This window comes from Acomys russatus, chromosome 13, assembly GCF_903995435.1.
Source record: "Acomys russatus chromosome 13, mAcoRus1.1, whole genome shotgun sequence".
NCBI classification, from domain to species: domain Eukaryota; kingdom Metazoa; phylum Chordata; class Mammalia; order Rodentia; family Muridae; genus Acomys; species Acomys russatus.
Window position 1 is genome coordinate 14585519 of NC_067149.1, and position 20806 is coordinate 14606324.

Genomic DNA, 20806 nt, shown 5'->3' on the forward strand with positions numbered 1-20806 from the left:
CAGGAGACCCTGACCCAAAACCAACAGTAAGAATGGAGTCATTCGTACAGACTTTCCAAAAGTAAGAGGAGAGAAGTGAGAGAGAAATGGTTTTCATGTATGCTTACCTGACACTGTTTTCCAACTTTGGTTCATACTTTTATTGTTTATATTTGTTTCAGACAAAGGCCTATTTCTGAAATTCTCATTCCAAGTAAGTCATAGCTGCTCCTGCCACACATGGTTTGTTCTGATATACATCTTCATGTGCCGGAGAATCTCTTGCAAGTAAGAAGCCATTCTGACAACCAAGGGCATGCTGTCATGATGCCAGCTTTCATATGACACAGATCGCAGAGTTACTACTAATTCTGAAGAATGATTGAGGACAGATGGGGACACTTGCGTATTCTGTATTATGAAGACACACTTGGGCTCCACAGTGTAGAAAGCAACCAAAATATCCATAGTATTAGCTTAGCGTGGACACACACTCATTTGTTTTGAGTTAATCTCCCAGCCCAGCACACATACCTCTGAAGCAGCACGAGGCTGTTATCAGTAAAAAGTAACTAGACTCCAAGTCTAAGTCCAAACATCTGCAGATGAGGAAAGAGCAGAAAAGTAACAAAACTTACAGACATCTCAGAAATGTGACTGACCGCGTGACCAGGGAGGTAACATGGAGCTCCAGGACAATTGGCTCCAGCCCTATCTCCTTCTCCCTATATAATCTGCTGGCTGGAGATGGTACGGAATTAATGTCTTTAAAATAATTAATCTATTTTCTCAGACTGCTGGTTCTCCTATGGATAAACCGTAACTTTAAGATTCAATCCCTTTCTCTATTCACTGGGTTCTTTGACAGAGAGGCAGAACCAAATTCTGGTTTCACTCCCTTGGTGGCCTTCCTTCCTCAAGAGCAGTGCCCTGATCTTACACAACTGCTTGAGGCAGATGGTTTCTGAGGACTTCTCCACTGTGCTCCCGTCTGCTCAAAAGATTTGTCTCTTTCCTCTGTCACAGCTGTGAGAGTCCACTTGTCTCTAAACCTCCAGGCACCGAAATAGCTCCTTCAATGTAAGACCCCATCAAGGTGCATCCCCGCTTCCTCCCGAGAGCACACTCGGTAAATTCAGTCTCAAAAGTTCTGAAAAGCTGTGACTCTCGTTCTAGTGAATATTTTTCTTTTCACAGGAAGAACCCAAGGATGTTCAACACAGGCTAAGAACAAAGCCGCTACTCAACTACATACCTCGACTTCTAGACCCGACATGTGGGGTCTTCCCACGTCCGACGCCGGGAGAGAATAAAACCACCTCTCCCTGGTGTTCAGCATCAGCTGCAGGTGGTAGTAAGAGTCTCAGGAACTTAGAGACGTAGACTCGACCACGCCCACCAGGATCCGGAACCAGGGCGACTTGGAGCCGGTCTACTAGATCAAAGAGTGAGCACTTCCGGAAGTGGAGAGCTTTGTTTCCAAGAGGGAAGGTCTTCTGAGCCGGACCGGAGACTGATGGTGAGTTCCGCTCTGCAGCTCCTAACGTGCCCTGACAATTTTGTGGGCGATTTGCGCGTCTCTCTTCGCCGGTGTTTGTCGCGAGTCCTCCCCGGCCGCGGGTGGAGAGTGAAGCGGCCTCGGCTGCGCTCCGGCTGCGCGTGCCCGGGTGCCCCCTGCCGGCGGAGCCCGAGGCTGAGGCTGAGGCTGAGGCTGGAGGAGCCGCCTGCAGCCCGCACAGCCACAGCGAGGCCCCGGGTCTCCCCAGGAGGGACGGAGGCAGAAAGCCCCGAGGACAGGGACGCCCCCAGTGGAAAGCTTGACCACTGAAGCTGAGGGCAGGCCATGCCGTCGGGGCGGGAGAGGAGTCAGGCAGGGAGCAGACGCCACAGGCAGGTCCTCACGACATAGTTATGGCTTTAGCTTCAGCCGACTTCCTCCTGAAGGCGTCTGTGACCCTTGGCCTAGGTTAGAATTGTGTTGCTGGTGGTCGGGGCCTCGATGAGGACGCTCTTAGGGTGCTGTCGATGAGGGGTGATGGCGTGTTCATGACAAGGATGAGCCAGAATTAGACGTGGAGGTAGAGCCAGTACCCGCCCAGGCCCTGGACGTGGTACTGCAGTGAGAGGCATCTGCCTTCGATCACCTTCTGTAGCTAATATCACAATACCTCTTGGGTGAGGTGTTTTGTTGTTTGTTCTGTTTTCGGAGACAGGCTTTCCCCGCATAGCCCTGGCTGTCCTGGAAGGAACTCTGTATACCGGGCTGGCCTCAAATTCGAGATCTGCCTGCCTCTTCCTGGAGCCAGGAAGGGGGTTAGGAGGCTGGGTAAACTTGCTGCTGCTATTTTAATAATCATATGACTGGATTAACAACTTTTTGAGTTCAAGACCCTAAATACTCCGAAGATAAACTATTAACTTCATAGTCGCATGAGTGGGTTAATAATTTTTTTGAGTACAAAGTCCTAACCACTCTGACGGCCCTACTTGACCTCATCTTTTAATATCTCACATTGGGAACTAAATTTCAACATGGCTTTTACAGGTGTCAAACCAGATCAATATTAAGTGATGATTCCAAAGTTTCTGGTCTAAATGACTCTCACACTAAACAAGAACAAACTGTTCTGAGGTTTTCTAAAAGCTCTTTTCCCTTAGTGTTGAAAATCAGGCCGACGGCGTTTTGGTTCCCAGCACCCACATTCCATTTCACAAAAGTCTGTAACCCCAGTTCGGTGGAATCCAACACCCTCTTCTGGCCGCCACAGATACCAGGCAAGACACACATGCAGGCAAACACTCAAAAAAAAAAAAAAAAAAAAAAGACACTTAAGAAAAATCGTTTTCTTCCCTGATTGTAAGTACTCAAACTTTGTTTGATGAGTGTAGAAAGTCCAGAACACACACAACAGAATTTTCTGAGAGTAGAGTAAAAGTCACCTAATAATCTCAGTACTCAAGATTTCTCTATTTTGTTATGTTTGATACTTTTTTCTATGCATGCCCTTATATAACGGAGCATACTGGTCATAGCCTCTACCCTACCATAGCATTTCTCAATTAGATGCTAACATGAGAAAAGACTGGGTCAGGACATTATTTACAAAACTCTTTCTTTTTCTGCTACAGAGACCCTTAGACATAATTCTAGAAAATCAGAGATAGCTTTTTGTTATGTTTAAGTTTTGTGGTTTAAATTTTTTTTTAAATGTTATTTTATGTGTATGGATGGTGTGTGTGTGTGTGTGTGTGTGTGTGTGTGTGTGTGTGTGTATTTTTTTTTTCCCCTCCCTTTGGGACTGGAGTTACAGGTGGTTGTGAGCCACCTTGTGAATGCAAGAGCAGCATGTGTTCTCAGGGGCTGAGGTAAAACTCCTGCCCGCTGGTTCTTGTTTTGTTTTGTTTCCCTTGGCAGGATCTCATGGAACCCAAGCTAGCCCGGAACTGGAGTTGTGTAGTTGAGGATGACTTTGCTGTTTTTGTCAGAAGGAAATGTAACTCTATCCATATCTAATTGAGTAAAATAGGACAGGCCTAAACAAAGAAGAGCCTCAGAAGAACAAGTCAGTGCTGTTTTGTTTTCAGGGAAGAAAGAAACTGGAGCGGGCTAGGATGTTGAGGGACACATCCCAAGGCTCCCCCAGAGGAGGCAGGGAACATCAAGTTAGGTTTTAGGTGCGAGTGTCAGGCGTCACCCACACAATCTACGTGTGTAACAAAGAGAGTCCAACATTCTGTTTAGTATAAGAAGTTTCACATTAAATATTAACAGTTTATTTTTCAGAAACTGATAGGCAACCTTTAGAAATGGCTTCCATTATGCAAGTACTGGAAAAATCTCATATACAAATAACCAGCTATGCTGTACTTGGTACCGTTAAGCTGATTCAGACAAGTGTACCTTCCAGAGCAATACAGAACGAACATTTCCGGTTTGGTTGTTTTGGCTGAGAGCCGTCGTTCAGCCAATATTTTAGGTTTTTAAATGACAGCAGTAATTATATTTTGCGTTTTGTTGTATATGCTTCGTATAGTTTTTTGTTTTTGTTCTTGAGAAAGGGTCTCACTATGTAGCTCTGGCTATTCTAGACTCAATATGCAGACCAGGCTGGCCTCAAACCCACAGAGCTCCACCTGCCTTGGCCTCCTGAGTGCTGGGATTAAAGGCGTGTGCCACCATAGTTAAGAAAACAGTTGACATATTAAGTGAAGAAGATCATCATATTTAATGTCAAAGGCAGTCCACCCCAAGGCGATTATGGTAATGTATTAAAAATGAGTGTTAAAGTAATACGGAGAGCACCATAGTTAATTTGGGGTAAAACTAGCCTGTCACTCACTCTAATCAGGCTGCCTTACAGGAGCATTGGCTTTCCAGGAAGGAAACTATTCTAGGGAACTAGTGTATCTTTTGATAGTTTTACGTCTGTAAAACCAGGATCAGGCTACATCTTGGACTCTGAAGACGATAGCCAATCACACGTGGCAAGATTCCGCCATAGTATAAGATGAGAAAGCCTTCCTTCCGCCACGCATCCCAGCTCTAGAGCTTCATGTGCAGGGTTCAGCTGAGTTTATACGTGCGTGGCGTCTGAGCCTCAGAAGTAGGACTTTGTGCTGCTTAGTAATTTGCACAGATTAAAGTAGGCATGAGTGGAAGCGTAACCACAGTTCCAGGTATGTCTGTCTGTCCTTCAGTCCAGTGATGTTCTGTCTGTTGGTTACTGAGAGGTTCTGTTGAGTGAGGAAGGTTATTTATGTCAGTGGGCCTGTTTTACACTGCTAAAACCAACATGTCTGCTACTATCCTTAGGTGTAGTGATACCTGTGTGAAGGCTCCGTCTCACATAGTCATCTTACTAACTTCTCTAAAGCCTGTTGTGAGCACCCTGTGTGCCTCCTCAGGGCTCTACCCTGAAGAGTTTCACCATGTATCTGGGTCACTTCTCCAAAGCTCACACCAACCAGCGAAGTTAGCCTGGGCTAGCTGAACAGATAGACCGTCATCGTTGGATTTCAGCCTCATTCTTATTAAAAAATGACCTCATGGATCCCTTATTTAATTCCCGCTCTACGAATTCCAACATCATTATCTGCTACAGGTGCCACGGCATAGTTCACAGGACAGTCTTGCTCCCAACTGCCTCTCAGCTCGTGCTCTGGGGACCAAGGCTGGAATTGCACCACTTTCTTTTGTATATAAACTCAGCCCCATGTACTTGGAAGCGCTTTGGAGATGCCTTGAGATAAAGATTTCCATTTTGAACGATGGGAGAGAAGCCTCTGTCAAAATTGCTGGCCCGGCAGGGTTGGGAGAAGTTGGGTTAGGCTTGGATTGCCTACAGATACTCAAGAGAAGGTTAAAGACGTGTTTTGATTTGTCTTCAGGCATTTTGCAGACTGTAAAGACCCATGCCCCCCCCCCCCCCGTCCCCTCCAGCCCTCTGACGCTCCTCAGGACTGGTTTGGAGGTGAGTACTGTCGCACCTGGCTTTATACAGCTTGGCATGGAACCAAGGTTTGCATGCTACGCTAGCACTGAGCTGTCTCCTCAGCCCCCCTTTTCAGTACCTTTCTGTTAAGAGCAGCTTTTAAATTATTTTCAGGCTTTTATTTCACATTTTGTGCATGTGTGTGTCTACAGATATGTGTGCATGTGTTTCTGGGTGCCCACGAGGGCCAGAAGACCCTGGGAGTTGGAGTTACAAATGGCTGTGAGCTACCTGACATCCATGCTAGGAGCCATACTCAGGGTTGTGCAAGGACAGCAAGTGCTGGTGACTGCTCAGCAGTCTCTCCAGCCCCATGGGGAGCTGAGCATGGTGGAGCAAGCTTGTGACCCCACTGCTTGTGTTGGGGAAGCGGTAGGATTGTGATTTCCAGGCCAGCCCGGCCCAGCCCAGAAAATAAGAATAACAAAGATTAAAATGACACATTTAGCCACATTTTATTTGTTTTTCATTCCTGTGGTTGTACTTAACATTATTGCTTTGACAAATCACTATAGCACTAATTTTGTTTTGTTTGGAGCTGAGGCTTTTATGCTAAAATTTGAACCTGGCCTTGTACATAACTTGATCACTAAGACATTTTCCTTACCAACAGCTTAAAAAAAATTTTTTTTTCCAGCCTGGTTTACAAAGCGAGTATAGGGCAGCCAAGGCTACAAGGAGAAACCCTGTCTCAAAAAGCCAAAAAAAACCAAAAAAAAAAAAAACCAAAAAAAAAATTCTTCTCTTAAATAATGTATCCTGACCACAGCTTCCACTTCTTTCAGTTTCCCCCTACCACCTCCCCCTCCCCTTCTAGAAAAGAGCAGAGGCCTTCCAGGAGCATCAGCTGAACACAGCATAAGAAGATACAGTAAACCAGACAAACCCTCACATCAAGGCTGGGTGAGCCAGCCAGTAGGACCTAGGAGGAGGAGGAGAGTCCTAGGTCAGAGGCACCTCACCTCCCACTGCCCATGAGAGTCCCAGGCAGAGGCACCCCTCCTCCCACTGCCCATGAGAGTCCCAGGCAGAGGCACCCCTCCTCCCACTGCCCATGAGAGTCCCAGGCAGAGGCACCCCTCCTCCCACTGCCCATGACAGTCCCAGGTCAGAGGCACCCCTCCTCCCACTGCCCATGACAGTCCCAGGTCAGAGGCACCCCTCCTCCCACTGCCCATGAGAGTCCCAGGCAGAGGCACCCCTCCTCCCACTGCCCTTGAGAGTCCCAGGCAGAGGCACCCCTCCTCCCACTGCCCATGAGAGTCCCAGGCAGAGGCACCCCTCCTCCCACTGCCCATGACAGTCCCAGGCAGAGGCACCCCTCCTCCCACTGCCCATGAGAGTCCCAGGCAGAGGCACCCCTCCTCCCACTGCCCACGACAGCCTTTGCGGGCTGTTTAGTCACACCACCTCTGGCTGGGTAGGCCATTCTCAACTGACATCTTATCTTATCATCCTCAGACTTTCAATTAGTTCCTTGAGAAAGAAAACTAGAAATGCATCCTTTGGGCTTTTGTAAGACCCTCATTCAGTCTCCATCGTTAAAAAGAAAAGTGATAGTTGAATTGTTCTTAAAGTTTGTGTTTTTATAACATGTAGCATTATCTGTCAGACCCAGGACATCATTCGCAGTAGGTGAGCCCTCCCGCTGGCATACCCGATACTCTTACGTTTTCCTGTTCAGCTGAGATTGTAGGTGTAATTCTCACATGTGGTGAGAATTACTTAACAATTGTATGGTTTCTGTCAATTCCATATTGAAATGTCTTTGTGTAAAGCATGATATTTGAATATTAAAAATTACTTTCTTAATACTTGTGACCAGGTTTTGTTAAAGTATAAAATAAAATAGATCATAGATCAGGAATTTAGGAAGGATGCAGTAAATTATGGTCTCATTAATGCTCTGGGTAATCTGGGATCCATCATTCCCTGGCACCCTGCAGCTGCTTGTCTGACCAGGCACAGAAGCTGCTCATCTTGCCAAGGAGGGCACCAGCCACTTCCTTTGGCCTTTCCCTAGGAACAGGAGAACTAGAAATAGCTTAGCACAGTTGGAAACACACATTATGAAGGTGCCAAAGATGCTTTAAAAATGGACTTTTCTACTTTAGCAATTCTGTAGTTTATGAAATTAATTATCTTCAACTGTCAGCTTGGCATAGCTGCAGAGTCACGTGACAGGAGAGTCTCAATTGAGGGATTGTATAGATCATATTGGCCCATTGATCTATCTGTGATGGACTGTCTTGACTCTTAATTGTGATAAAGAAGGGCCTAGCCCACTGTGGGCAGCACCATTCCCTGGGCAAGTGGTGCTGGCCTGTATTTAAGAAGCTAATTAATTAAGCAGGTGCCAGTGACTGAGTCAGCAAGCAGTGTTTCTTTGTAAGCCAAATAAGCCCTCTCCTCCCCTAAGTTGCTTCTGGTGAGAGTGTTTCATTACAGTAACAGACATGAAGCTAGAACAGAACCAGGAAAGGAGAAAGCAAGGATTTTGTTAAGTTGGTTACAGCTGAGTGTGTTTGCACATGCAGTTCTGGGGGTTGGGGGTCACGGGGCAGGAGGGTGGCGGTACAGGGCAAGTTACAGCACAGCAAGGTTGTCAGAGGAGAAACTGGGTGGGAAAGATGGATACAGCCCTTCACATATAAACACCTGCTTTGTGCTTTGTGTTTTGCCTAGTAGAGTCCTCCCTGTCTATGAAATGCAGTTGTCACGGCAGTTGGACTTGTTTCCTGAATGCAGGGTGACCCTCCTATTATTTAAAGATGTGAGAAATGCAGGAGACTTGAGAAAAAAGGCCATGGAAGGATCTATCGATGGTTCATTGATAAACCCTCATGTGGTAAGTACAAAATATGAGAATAAATTGATTATGACAGTCACTTAAGAATATGCTAATTTTACCCTAAAATTCTTTTATATTCAGGTAAAAAGTGTTTGCCCAAGTCACACTTGGTGTTTTGAATTTAAAACAGCAAATAGAGTCTGTAGTGCTGTACCGTGTCTTAGGAAATAGGAAAGGCTGTGGCCTGGCTGTGACCACATTCATGTTCCGGCAGATGCCTGAGCTTTGTTCTTCTCACATGTGAAGTGTGAGTCGGCAGAAGCAGAGTGTTTTATTTACTGTTCCACTGCCGTGAAGAGACACCATAACCAAAGCAGCTTACAAAAGAAAGCACTAACTGTGGGCCTGCTTACAGTTTCAGAGGGTTAGTCCATGGCTGTCATAGTGGGGAGTGTGGTGGCAGGCAGGCAGGCATGGCACTGGGGCAGTAACTGAGAGCTTACATCTGCTCCCTAAAATGGAGGCAGAAAGTACAACTGGACCTTCTGGGGGGCTTTAAGGTTTCAAAATCCCATCCCCAGTGATACCTCAAACCTAGTGACACCAGTGAAACCTCAAAACTCATCCTCCAACAAGGCCACATCTCCTGTGATGGCTCACCAGGGCCACAGCTCCTGTGATGGCTCACCAGGGCCACATCTCCTGTGATGGCTCACCAGGGCCACATCTGTGATGGCTCACCAGGGCCACATCTGTGATGGCTCACCAGGGCCAACATCTCCTGTGATGGCTCACCAGGGCCACATCTCCTGTGATGACTATTCTTGATTCTCAGCTTGACCACATCTAGAATGAACTGAAACCCAAAAAATGGCTGGGTGTGGCTGTGAGGGATCTCCACTTCACTGAATCATTTGAAGTGGGAAGATCCACTTGTAATCCAGACCTTTGGGGTGGGACAGGTCTTTTGAGATGGGGAGACCCACCTCTGATCTGGGCCACACCTGCTTGGAAGCCTTATATAAAGGACACGGAAAAGGGACACTCTCAACTGTGGGCTCCTATAAAATAAAAAAATAAATGCTTTCTTATTTCACAGAGAAGAACTAAGGCACAGCCCCAATCAAAGCAAAATCAAATTCCAGCTGTGTAAACCACACGATGCCCAGTGTGATCCTCTCACGGTCTTCACAGGGCTGGCTCACTTCTCCAGCTCTGCCCTCTGTAGCACACACAGCTTGTCTTCTGAATTCAGGCAGGCTCCACTCCGCTGCTGCTGCTGGTCTTGGGGATCATGCCACGGTACTGGCATCTCCAAAAGACCAGGATCTGCTGCAGCTGGGCCACACCTTCACCAGTGGCCTCTCCTGGCCTCTCACAGCACTGAGCCTCAGCTGCTCTCCATGACCCTTCATGTCTTTAAAACCAGTACCACCTGGGTGACTCTTAAACTACCAAGTACAAGTGCCAACACAACGAACAACCTTGACTACCTCTGGGGCACAGCTCCTGTGGGCACCTTGACTATGTATGTCTGGACACAGCTCCTGTGGGCGCCTTGACTATGTCTGGACACAGCTCCTGTGGGCGCCCTGACTACCTCTGGAACACAGCTCCTGTGGGTGCCCTGACTACCTCTGGAACACAGCTCCTGTGGGCGCCCTGACTACCTCTGGGACACAGCTCCTGTGGGCGCCCTGACTATCTCTGGAACACAGCTCCTGTGGGCGCCCTGACTATCTCTGGAACACAGCTCCTGTGGGCGCCCTGACTACCTCTGGAACACAGCTCCTGTGGGTGCCTTGACTACTTCTGGGACACAGCTCCTGTGGGCACCTTGACCACGTCTGAAACACAGCTCCTGTGGGCGCCCTGACTACCTCTGGGACACAGCTCCTGTGGGCGCCCTGACTACCTCTGGGACACAGCTCCTGTGGGCGCCCTGACTACCTCTGGGACACAGCTCCTGTGGGCGCCCTGACTACCTCTGGGACACAGCTCCTGTGGGCGCCCTGACCACGTCTGGGACACAGCTCCTGTGGGCGCCCTGACTACCTCTGGGACACAGCTCCTGTGGGCGCCCTGACTACCTCTGGGACACAGCTCCTGTGGGCGCCCTGACTACCTCTGGGACACAGCTCCTGTGGGCGCCCTGACACCCTGGTCACAGCTCCTGTGGGCGCCTGACCACGTCTGGGACACAGCTCCTGTGGGCGCCCTGACTACCTCTGGGACACAGCTCCTGTGGGCGCCCTGACTACCTCTGGGACACAGCTCCTGTGGGCGCCCTGACCACGTCTGGGACACAGCTCCTGTGGGCGCCCTGACTACCTCTGGGACACAGCTCCTGCGGGCTCCCAAGAAGATTTAGCTTCCGTGATACAGTTGTCTTCTTAATCACTGCTGATTCTCAGCTCCAGTTCACCAGCATCAGCTGCCCCAGTAACTCAGAGATTTCTTTTCAGCGGTGCTGGTCTCTTGTTAATCACGGCTGACCCTTCAGCTGATCACATGCAACAGACTCTTGTTGTAAAAGGCCCTGTGGAGCCCTTGCCTCCCTCTGAAACCCCACATGCCAGGCCTCTGCCATCCGCACTGCCGCCAGCATTCTTAGCTCCCAAGCTCCCATAGAACAGCTCGCTGAACTCTCAACACTCAATGACTTCTAGCCCAGGAGTCATTCCACAGTCTTCCCCAAAACAGCACGGTCAGGTCCGTCACAGCTGGACTCCACTAACCAACTTCCATCTTAGTTAAGGTTACAGCTGCTAATTTTTAAAAATATTCAATTTATTTTATGTGTATTGATGTGACTGAGTCAGATCTGTTGGAACTGGAGTTAGACAGTTGTGATTGTCATGTGGGTGCTGGGAACTGAACCTGAGTCCTTTGGAAGAGCAGACAGTGCTCTTAACCACTGAGCCATCTCTCCAACCCTCTCTGTGCTAATTTTTGTATTCTGTTAACCGCTGAGCCATCTCTCCAGCCCCTAATTTTTATATTCTCTTGGTAGATTGTCGATCCATTTCAGATACTTGTGGCAGCGAACAAAGCCATTCATCTCCATAAACTGGGAAAAATGAAGACAAGAACTCTGTCTACTGAAATTATCTTCAACCTCTCCCCAAATAATAATGTAATGTGCTGACTGACTTTATTACTGTTGGCCCTGTCGTCACACCCCCAGTGTGACATGCTTCCCCCTGCCTCTGTGTGTGTATGTGAAGGGGGGGTTATGGGGTGTGCATATTCATGTGTGGGAGTATGGGTACCTGAGTGCCATGATGTGCTTGTGGAGGTCGAGGACAACCTCAGGTGTTGCTTGCCTTTTGCCTTGTTCCAGACAAGGTCTCTTTGTCGTTTGGCACTGTGTGCCTGAGCTGTGTCTTCTGTCTCCACCTCCTGTCTTGCTGTGGAGCACGGGGATTACAGATAGTGCTGCTGTGCCTGGCTTTACATGAGTGCTAAGGAATTGAGCCAAGGTCCTCACACTTGGGTGGTAGGTGCTTTACCCACTGAGCCATCTCCCCAGCCCAAGAGTGCATTGTATATTGAGACGATGACGTTCTGTGTGTGACACATGAACAAGATGTTTGAACTCTACTGATGAAGATTACTACTGTTGTTTGTAACAGCCAGCTACTAGTATCATCAAAGGGAAGATTAGGAAGCCTATGGCAGGAATTAAACCACACTTGGCTACTAAGTTTATAAAATGCAGTCAGCGTGGCAGCAGAACTGCCCATTAATGGAACAATTCAAATTATTGAAACATCATTCTGCTCAAGACACTGCTCTAGGGGCAGGAAAGACAAATACAATCTTTAGAAGAAGACGAATAAGAAAAAGTTAAGCTGCCCTAAGATAAATTACAAGAGGAATACAAATTATGATCTGGGAAGGTCACTTGGAGACAGGTGTTTGTGTGCAAAGCCAAAAAGCCTGGGCTGGACCCAGAGGAACAAAGTGCAAATGTAAGCAGAGACAGCAATAGTAGGTGCTGGACAGGGCCTGTGGAGGAAAGCACACTAAGAGAGATGGGAGGCTAGCTGAGCAGGCCAGCAGGTGTTCCCGGCAGGAGGCACTCACTGGCTCATTGTCTTCTGGTTTTTCACTATAGATTTCAGAGGCTTTGAAGAAATTTGGTATCTCAGAAAGTAACACATCAGTTCTGATTGTTTACATCGAAGACGGAAGAAAACAAATAGATCAAGAACACCTAATCTCTCAAGTGGAAGGCCAGCAGGTGCCTTTGGAAAGTCTTCCAGAAATAACAAAGCTCTCAGAAGTCAAAAAGGTTTGTGTTGCATGTTTTTAAGAGTTCAGTAGATGAATTATGCTGATGCTGTTTGCTCATAACGGGGTATTTTCTTTTTTGTTTTGCTTTGTTTTAAATTTTTTTTGAGACAGGGCTTCTCTGTGTAACCCTGGCTGCCCTGGAGCTCTCTCTCTGTAGACCAGGCTGGCCTCAAACTCAGAGATCCACCTGCCTCTGCCTCCCGAATGCTAGGACCACCGCCCAGCTTCATCACTGTTACTTTATGAATTTGGAACTATTGCCATTTTAGTTAGCGTACAGGATAATGGTATTCACTACACTACATTACATTACATATCCTTACGGCTCTCACTCTAGCTGCCTTCTCTCTTATTCCCAATCCCTTCTGAGCCTTTAAGAAATAGTTTGGGGCTGGAAAGATGGCTCAGCACTTAAGAGCACTTGCTATTCTTCCAAAGTAACCGGGTCTGATTCCTGGCATGCTCATAACCACCTCCAACTCGAGTTGCAGGGGATCCAATGTTCTCCTGTGACCTCCGTGGGGACTGCACACACACAGTATATACACATAGAGGTGAACACTCATACAAGTACAATTTTTAAAAGCTTTAGAAATAGTAATATAATTTTACAGATACTTGGAAAGTATTTGTAAATGAAAACGAAAAGGGATGTACTAGTTTGTGTGGAAGGAGAACCGTGAGAAAAGGGATCTCTTTCAATATCAAGTGACCATATGAAGTTAATAGCTAGATGTGGACTCTTAAAATTGAAAAAATGTGGGTTATATGTTCAAGCAATTTGTTTTTTTATATTAATAACTACACTTCAAAATAATATTTATATTAGTGGCAAATTACCACCTACTTTGAATATTTTTAACTTATTTGTGATTTCAGATCATTAATGCCATAATAAAATAATAATGCCACATACAAATGTTTATGTAATAATAGTGCATGGACATGCCAGCGCTCATAAATTGTCATTCACTTTTACAGATATATAAGCTGTCACCACAAGAAGAGAGTATTGGGACATTATTGGATGGCATAATTTGTAGAATGGCAACAAAGGATGTTTTATAAGATGTTTAAAATTATCAACAGGAAAATCTCAGTTAATCACTAGCTTTTCTTTCCTGGTTATAAAATTAACATACTCATCACAGAAAAATGGAAAAAGAAACCAATACCAGCCCTACATTTTTTTTACTTCTTAAAGATAACCTCTGTTACTGTTTTTGTCATTGCCTCCTAGTCATCTGCTTGTGTTTCCACATTTTATTTTTTTATAATTGGAATAAAAAGTGCAAGCGTCTAGTGAAGGCTGCAGTGTTGAGGGCTCTCCTCCGTAATTCCTCCATCAGTGTGTAACTCGCCTTGTACCTCTGGCTTCTCCACACTGCCCTCCGAGCTTCTGCATCCTGAGCGTTTTGTGCATAGGAATTTCCTTAAGTTAGGTGTGGTGACTCACTTCTACAGGAGACTGAGGCAGGAGGAAGCCACAAGCTGGAGGTCAGCTTGCGATATCCCATAAGTTCCAGAGTAACCTGAGGCACTTTGTCAAATCCTATCCTAATAAATAAATAGCAATTCATTTAATTCTCACAGCAACCTGTTAGGTGGATATGTCTTTGTGCCCACATAGCAACTAAAAACGTAGCAATATTAACAACTAGCCAAGAGCCATTTAACTAGTGTAAAACTGTATTTGATGGTTTTTTTTCTTACTTTTATCTCGTATTTTGTTTGCATCAGTCGAGATAGGCTTGGTCAAGGGTCAGCAAAGCTTTAAAGAGCCAGGTAGGGCTTTGCTCCTCAAAGGCTACCTGGTTCTCGCTGTAACTACTCAACTCCACCTTTGCCGTCTGAAAGCAGCTACAGAGGACACATACATAGTGAGTGGCCTCTGTCCAGTAAACTTTGACTTGAGCAAGCGGGGGGCAGCCCTGGAGTTGAGGCTGTGGCCTGTAGACTCAGGGTTGGTTGGGCTAGAGTGACAGTCACTAACTAAAGTTCCCTGGCTCAGTACAGCAAAAGGAGGCATCTTGTTACCTTCGGGGCACTGGGGATCAGAGAGAAAACCCACAGCCATGTGTAGGAGCCCTCTCAGCTGAGGGCTTCTCAGGCTTTTAGGGTACTGCACAGCTGGAAAGAAGCTCTGGGGAAGGCACCCACATGGAAGTGACACATACTGTTCACCTCGTGTCATTCACATAGCTTCAACAATGGCGACTCCATGTTCTTCCCACGTGCATGGTCAGTTCTACCCGTTCAGGCCCCGCTAGAGCACCTGCTCTGCAGAGCCACGGTGCCCTCTCATAGTGCTACTCTGGGGTTGCCCTGTATGCACTCTGTTGGTGAAATTTTATCTACTTTATTTGGGTTCTTATACCTCTACCTCCCTTCCAACCCCCAACACTATGTAGGAGAGAAACAAGGTGAGAGGAGAAAGGCGACATAGGGACATAGACCTCTTTAGACTTAGTGTCTTGGGACAAGTCCAATCTTTGTAGTCAGGATATCGAGCAGTTCAGCAAACAGCAAACACAGCAGTAGGACTGGGCAGCAGCAGCCACTTTCTTCCTTCCAGCACCCCCGTCCCTCTCTGGGCTCTGGCATTTATAACCTCTCAGAATCCTCAGAATTAAACTATCTGCAGCTGTAAAGTCATGCCCCTCTCAGAGCCCACATGAAACAGTCACTGTTAATAGTAGTGGACAAACTAAGGCAGCCCCGTATCTCACTCCTGGTATTAAAACAAAAATGTTTACATAACAAGTGAATTTTTAATGAAGCTAAAATATTCACTACCCAGAATCCCTTTCTGAGACATACCTCTGAGTACTCAGACAGTGCTGCTGTTACACTGGGGGACAGAGGATGGTGCAGTGCAGAGAATAAGTGACCCTTGCACACTTTCCCAAGATTGTCTAAGAGGAAAGAAGTCTTGATTTCCCTTCTAGCAATCATGGAGGCGGGGGTGCCTGTTCTCAGCGTCCCTGTCTCCTATGAGCTTCACACGGGACCGTACTGAGCTGGAACATTAACTCAGGGGATGCAAACTCCTAGGGGGCACTGGTGGGCTTTGGGTGATAGAGAAGGACTCACAGAAGCCCAAGGAAGGTGGCCTAGGTGATGGTGGACAGAAAACACACTGTGGTTCCCATCCAGGCCAAGGAGAGCCACATGGCAAGAGGTGAGGCGTATAGTCCCAGTAGTCAGGTTACCTGTGTTTGGAGTTGCATAGCAAGGGGTCTCTGTGTGGTTGAAGTTGGTCTATGACAAAGTTTGTCAGCAGGCCAGGGAAGGTTTGGCTTGGCTGACCCCTCTGGAGTGAGGTTGTATCAGGAGGTGATGCAGGATTTAACAGGACCTCCAATAGTGCCCAAGTTTCACAAATTACTAGCTCAGGGGTGCTTGGATCTCTTGCGATCAGCAGTCTCCAGCCTAGAGTGGGAGCCATGTCGAGGTACCCCACATCTCTAATGAGCCATGTCGGGGCACCCCACATCTCTAATGAGCCATGTCGAGGTACCCCACATCTCTAATGAGCCATGTCGGGGCACCCCACATCTCTAATGAGCCATGTCGAGGTACCCCACATCTCTAATGAGCCATGTCGGGGCACCCCACATCTCTAACAACACATCAGTATTACAGATGAACTATGTGAGGAAGAGGGACAGCCTGCTTATATAAGCACAGAGCCACATCCCATCATAGCCTTGGGTCAGAGGTTTGCAAGATGCCCAGTCAGGCACAAAGCACTGGAGTTTCTAAGCTTTTGTTTGAACTCGGGCTGGGTCCAGGCTGAGTTCCAGGAGTGCCAGCTGTAGGGCCTGTCCATGTGCATAGCCTTTAAAAATGCAGAACTGGCCTGAGAGACAGCCCACAGCAACAGCTCTGTAAGAGTGGCCTGAGGTGTCCTCCTTATAGACTCAGACCTCACTCTACCCTAGCCGACTTCTACCCTCTGCCATGACGAAAAATACCTCCACTGGTTCTTTTCTCAGGTCTACACCCAGCTTCTGGTCTGCTACTCTACAGATCCTGTAAGCACAATCTCCATTTGTCTCCGAGTCTCACATGTTCTGCAAGGGACACCTGCTTGGAAATCCTTTTGTTTCTTTCTCTTCTGCCTTAGCTTTGGCTGCTCTGCAATCCTTGTGAGCCCTAACCAGCCAGCCTGCTGCAACAGCACAGCACCCAGTTGTCTGGCACGTCAGCCAACTTCAGTGCTTGCACAGATGAGTGAAGTGCCTGCCCTGTAGAATCTTTCTGGTTTACAGAAATACATGCAGTAGTGTTAGCATTGTTCCTAATACAACAGTGAAGTTGGGCTCAGTAAGTAAAATACAGGCACCCCAGAAACCTAGAATGTAGCAGAGCCCTCAACCCTCACTCAGCCATCATATGTATTAGAACTGGTGTGCACCAGCAAGGAGCTTTTATTGTTCATCAGAGTGCACTGGGGTATGCTTGCTGCACAGGAGCGTAGGTCACAGCCCCCTTTCCTAGGCAGAAGGGAAGGAGTACTTTAACTGAACTGTACAAATAGCTACTAACCTCCAGAACATACTCATGAAGTACTGGCCTGTCCTCTGGAAACCCAAGCCCAGGTAGAGAGTCATAGCACCTTGTTGCAGTGTGCTGGTCTCAAGGAGAACATCACTGTAGCCTTGGTCCCGTGCAAACTGGAGGACAGTTCTGATGAGCGCTTTCGCTATCCCCTGTCCTCGATGCTGTGAGGACACAGACAGGTGAAAGAGCTCCAGCTGCTTCCTCCCCAGTGGAGGATCCTTGACTGACAGAGCACCCACTATGCCCACCACCTGCACCCCAGACTCAGCCACCCAGAAGCAGGAGCCATGTGTATTCAGATAGGACTTGGTGATGTCAGCCATGTCTGTGCGCAAACATTTGGCCACATACTCCTTCCAGGGCTGTCTGGCAAGAAGCCGCAGGAGCAGGAGCAGAAAGAAGACACAGAACATGGCCAGCAGCCAGGAGTCAGACACCAGAGCCAGGGCAAGGGGCGCCCCAAGTAAGAGCAGGAGGGTTCGGGGCAGCAGTAGGATGTGGCGGAAGGTGGCTGGGATGTGCTCCTCCATGCCCTTGGTGAACACGTCCTCCACACTTTCACGGTCGTTGTCCTGGTACTGGCGGATGTGATAAGTAGCCATTGGAAACTTCTGGGTCTTGCCTGCACGCCTTCCCTGAGCCCTGCAGGAGAGAGGAGCCATGTGAGCCCTCAGCTTCTCCCTCCCAACCTACCCCAAGTAGGCCCCGCTCGAGGGTGTATCTTTCTGCTGTCACGAGAGAGGAAGCAGGACACTAACGCTGGGAGAATGCCTGTTCAGTAACACCTGACTACAGCCCTGTTCACCATACTGGAAGTCTCTGCACCTCCTGGTCCATAAACACAAGTATAGTGCTGCAGATGGACCCAGGTACCAACCCATTTGTCACTGTCTGTGGACTCTATGGCAGGCATTGGGTGTTTCTAACTGTGTATTTCTACAAAATCCTCTTTCCAAGAACTATAAAAAGTTTAGATTACAGTATTGGTAAAAAAACAAACAAACAAAAATTGCTACACCCCTCCCTTCCCCGCAACCTTGAACTCCCAGGTAGGTTCTAGGATTGCAGGCCCACAGTGAGACCCTCCCCACAGTGCTGTACTGGAGTCTTCTTACCTGACACTACACAACCAGGAGTGGCCTGAATGGCATCAGCCTCTGGTGGCATGCAGTCGAGAGAGTCTAGGACTGCCTCACAAGTGGTGAACAGACCTGAGTCAGCACCTCATTCACTGGCTCCTGGTTATTTGTTAATCATGAAGCTCAGGGTCATAGAGACAGCAGGCCAATCACAGCCATTCACGTTATGAGCTCTGGGTTAATAATCTGTAGAGAAAAGTAGGATGGAGGTACCCAACAGTTTTCACCCTCATTGGAGGCCTGCCCCCTGCTTACTCCCTTCAGGCTGCGCTTCTCTCTGCCATTTTGAAAGTCAGCCTGGTCCGTGCACATAACTGCTCGAAGTGGCCTGATGGCGAGCCACACACACACTGGGCTCACAAGGTCCTCACTGCAGAACTTTCCTCCATGCTGTGCCTCATCCTGATGAAATGGATCCTAAGGTCCCCACGTTGCTCTCGTACACCTTCTGCTCTATCAGCCCTCACCCAGCAGCCATAGGATCCTCTTCAGCCCCAGCCCTGTTGCCATTGAGATGGTGGGCCCTGGACAGGGGACAGCTGTGTGAGCTCAGGGCTTGCATACCATGCTCGTCATGTGGGTTAGCTGAGTGCTTGCTTCCCTAAGACAAGCAAGAGGGACATCTTTCTCTACAGACTTCCTGTGGAAGGGATGCGCTGCCTTTGCCCCCAACTCTGACCTGAAGGCCAGTGAGTGCTGCACTATCCTTACCTGACCCAGGCCCACTGTAGCTTGCCTGGCAAGCAGCTCTGAAAGAGGCTCTGACAGGTTTTTGTTTTGTTTTGTTTTGAGGGAGTTTTGAGGCCAGGGGAGAGTGGGGACACCCTCACACCTGTGACAAGGACCAGAGGAGATGCTGAGATGTCAGAAGTTGTGAGGCTTTTCAGGAACCATGCTCAGAGCCAATACCTCAGAGACAGTTGCTATCCTGAACAGTGAGAAGCAAGGCTGCTGCTGACTAAGGCACAGCCCTTGGGAATGGAGGGTCTTTAAAGGAGTGGCTGATACCTGTAGGGTCAAGTAGTGTGGATACCCCATTCCAGATGCATGTGAGGCTGTGAGTAGGCATTTAGCTGGGAAGCCAAGTGACAGGTGTGGTAGTGGAGGCATGTAGATGGCCCTGACAAAACAAGGCTCCCCAGGTGCGCAGCCTGGCCAACAAGGTGCCCTGGAAAGTAACATTCAGCCAGTGCTGGCTCCCAAGAGGAAGAACCCTGTCATATGGCTAAGTTAGACACAAGGACAAACATGTTTACCAATTGCTCAAGAGTCTTGTTTGTCCAAAACAACGTGGATCTAGTAGGCTTGCTGTTTGCCAGAGGAACCTTGTTTAGTGTTGACTAAGGAGACAGCACCACTAGCAGTGTGCCTAAGATTCATGTGGCCTCTCCATTGTGACCCAGTCCAGGGGGAAATCTGCATCACCTTGAGGTGCATTTACTGCAGAAATGACAGGAATTAGCATGATTCAGGTAGGGAGAAGCAGGATGTAACAGGGGCCAGCCTGCAGCAGAGCATCCAATCCAATGGTCTCAACCTTCCTTACGCTGCGACCTTTTACTACAGTTCATGTTGTGAGGTCTGCCTGACCATACAGTTATTTTTGCTGCTATGTCATACCTCTAGTTTTGCTGTTGTTATGAATGGTAATGTAAATGCCTGTGTTTTCTCATAGTCTAAGGTGATCCCTGTGTAAGGATCTTTTGACCCTAGAGGGGTGGAGACCCACAGAACCACTGATGTAGGCTCACTGTTGACGTAGGGTATGGCTCAGCTGGAGTGCACTTGCACAAGGCCCTGGATTCAGTCCTCAGCGCAGCCTTCCCATCCCCCCAATGCAAACAGCAATGACATCAAGTTAAACACATGACTGCCAACACACAAAACACACTAACACAGCTAATCCAGAGCTTTTCTTTATTCGAGCAAAACATAGAGGATTTATTAAGCAAAAATGAAAGCTCTTGGTCACTGAAAGGGTCAAGTTTTTTTTTTTTTTGGAAGGTTTCATCATGTAGCCCAGGCTGACCTGGAACTCACAAGACTGTTGCTTCTCCCTCCCAAGTGCTTGGGATTACAGACATGCAGCACTAACTGTAGTGCTTTTAAAAACTTGCACAGAAGCCAGGCACAGTGGCGCACGCCTTTAATCCCAACACTCAGGGAGGCAGAGGCAGGCGGATCTCTGTGAGTTCAAGGCCAGCCTGGTCTACAAGGCAAGTCCAGGACAGCCAAAGCTGCACAGAAAAAACGTTTTGGGTGAAAAAAAAAAAAAAAAACCAAAAACTGCACAGAAAGAAAAAAAAAATATTGAGGGCTGGAGAGTTAGATGGTTCAGAGGTTAAGAGCACTGGCTGCTCTTCCAAATGTCCTGAGTTCAATTCCCAGCAACTACATGGTGGTTCACTACAATCTATGAGATCTAATGCCCTCTTCTGGTCTGCAGCCACACATACATGCAAAACATTGTATACTAAATAAATAAATCTTATATATATATAAAATATAATATATATAAAATTTCATTTCCTATTTGCTGG

General features: G+C 47.7%; 2 protein-coding genes across 2 annotated transcripts; one reads left to right on the top strand and one right to left on the bottom strand.

Annotated features, from left to right (window-relative positions):
* Positions 1-1371: 1371 nt before the first annotated feature.
* Positions 1372-13778, top strand: Tprkb (TP53RK binding protein). Its single transcript, XM_051154840.1, has 5 exons — positions 1372-1498; positions 8157-8319; positions 11276-11398; positions 12383-12559; positions 13543-13778. Exons 2-5 carry the CDS (start codon positions 8179-8181, stop codon positions 13627-13629), a joined length of 528 nt encoding a protein of 175 aa, XP_051010797.1. The 5' UTR covers positions 1372-1498; positions 8157-8178; the 3' UTR covers positions 13630-13778.
* A 2572-nt stretch (positions 13779-16350) lies between these two features.
* Positions 16351-18047, bottom strand: LOC127197113 (probable N-acetyltransferase CML1). Its single transcript, XM_051154837.1, has one exon. The coding sequence runs from the start codon at positions 17787-17789 to the stop codon at positions 17061-17063; it is 729 nt and encodes a 242-aa protein (XP_051010794.1). The 5' UTR covers positions 17790-18047; the 3' UTR covers positions 16351-17060.
* Positions 18048-20806: the final 2759 nt, after the last annotated feature.

Coding starts and splice junctions, on each gene's coding strand:
- LOC127197113 (XM_051154837.1), bottom strand. CDS start 17,789: ATGGCTCCTCTCTCCTGCAGGGCTCAGGGAAGGCGTGCAGGCAAGACC.
- Tprkb (XM_051154840.1), top strand. CDS start 8,179: ATGCAGTTGTCACGGCAGTTGGACTTGTTTCCTGAATGCAGGGTGACC. Junction 8,320..11,275: donor CATTGATAAACCCTCATGTG/GTAAGTACAAAA, acceptor TTCTCTTGGTAG/ATTGTCGATCCATTTCAGAT. Junction 12,560..13,542: donor AGCTCTCAGAAGTCAAAAAG/GTTTGTGTTGCA, acceptor TCACTTTTACAG/ATATATAAGCTGTCACCACA.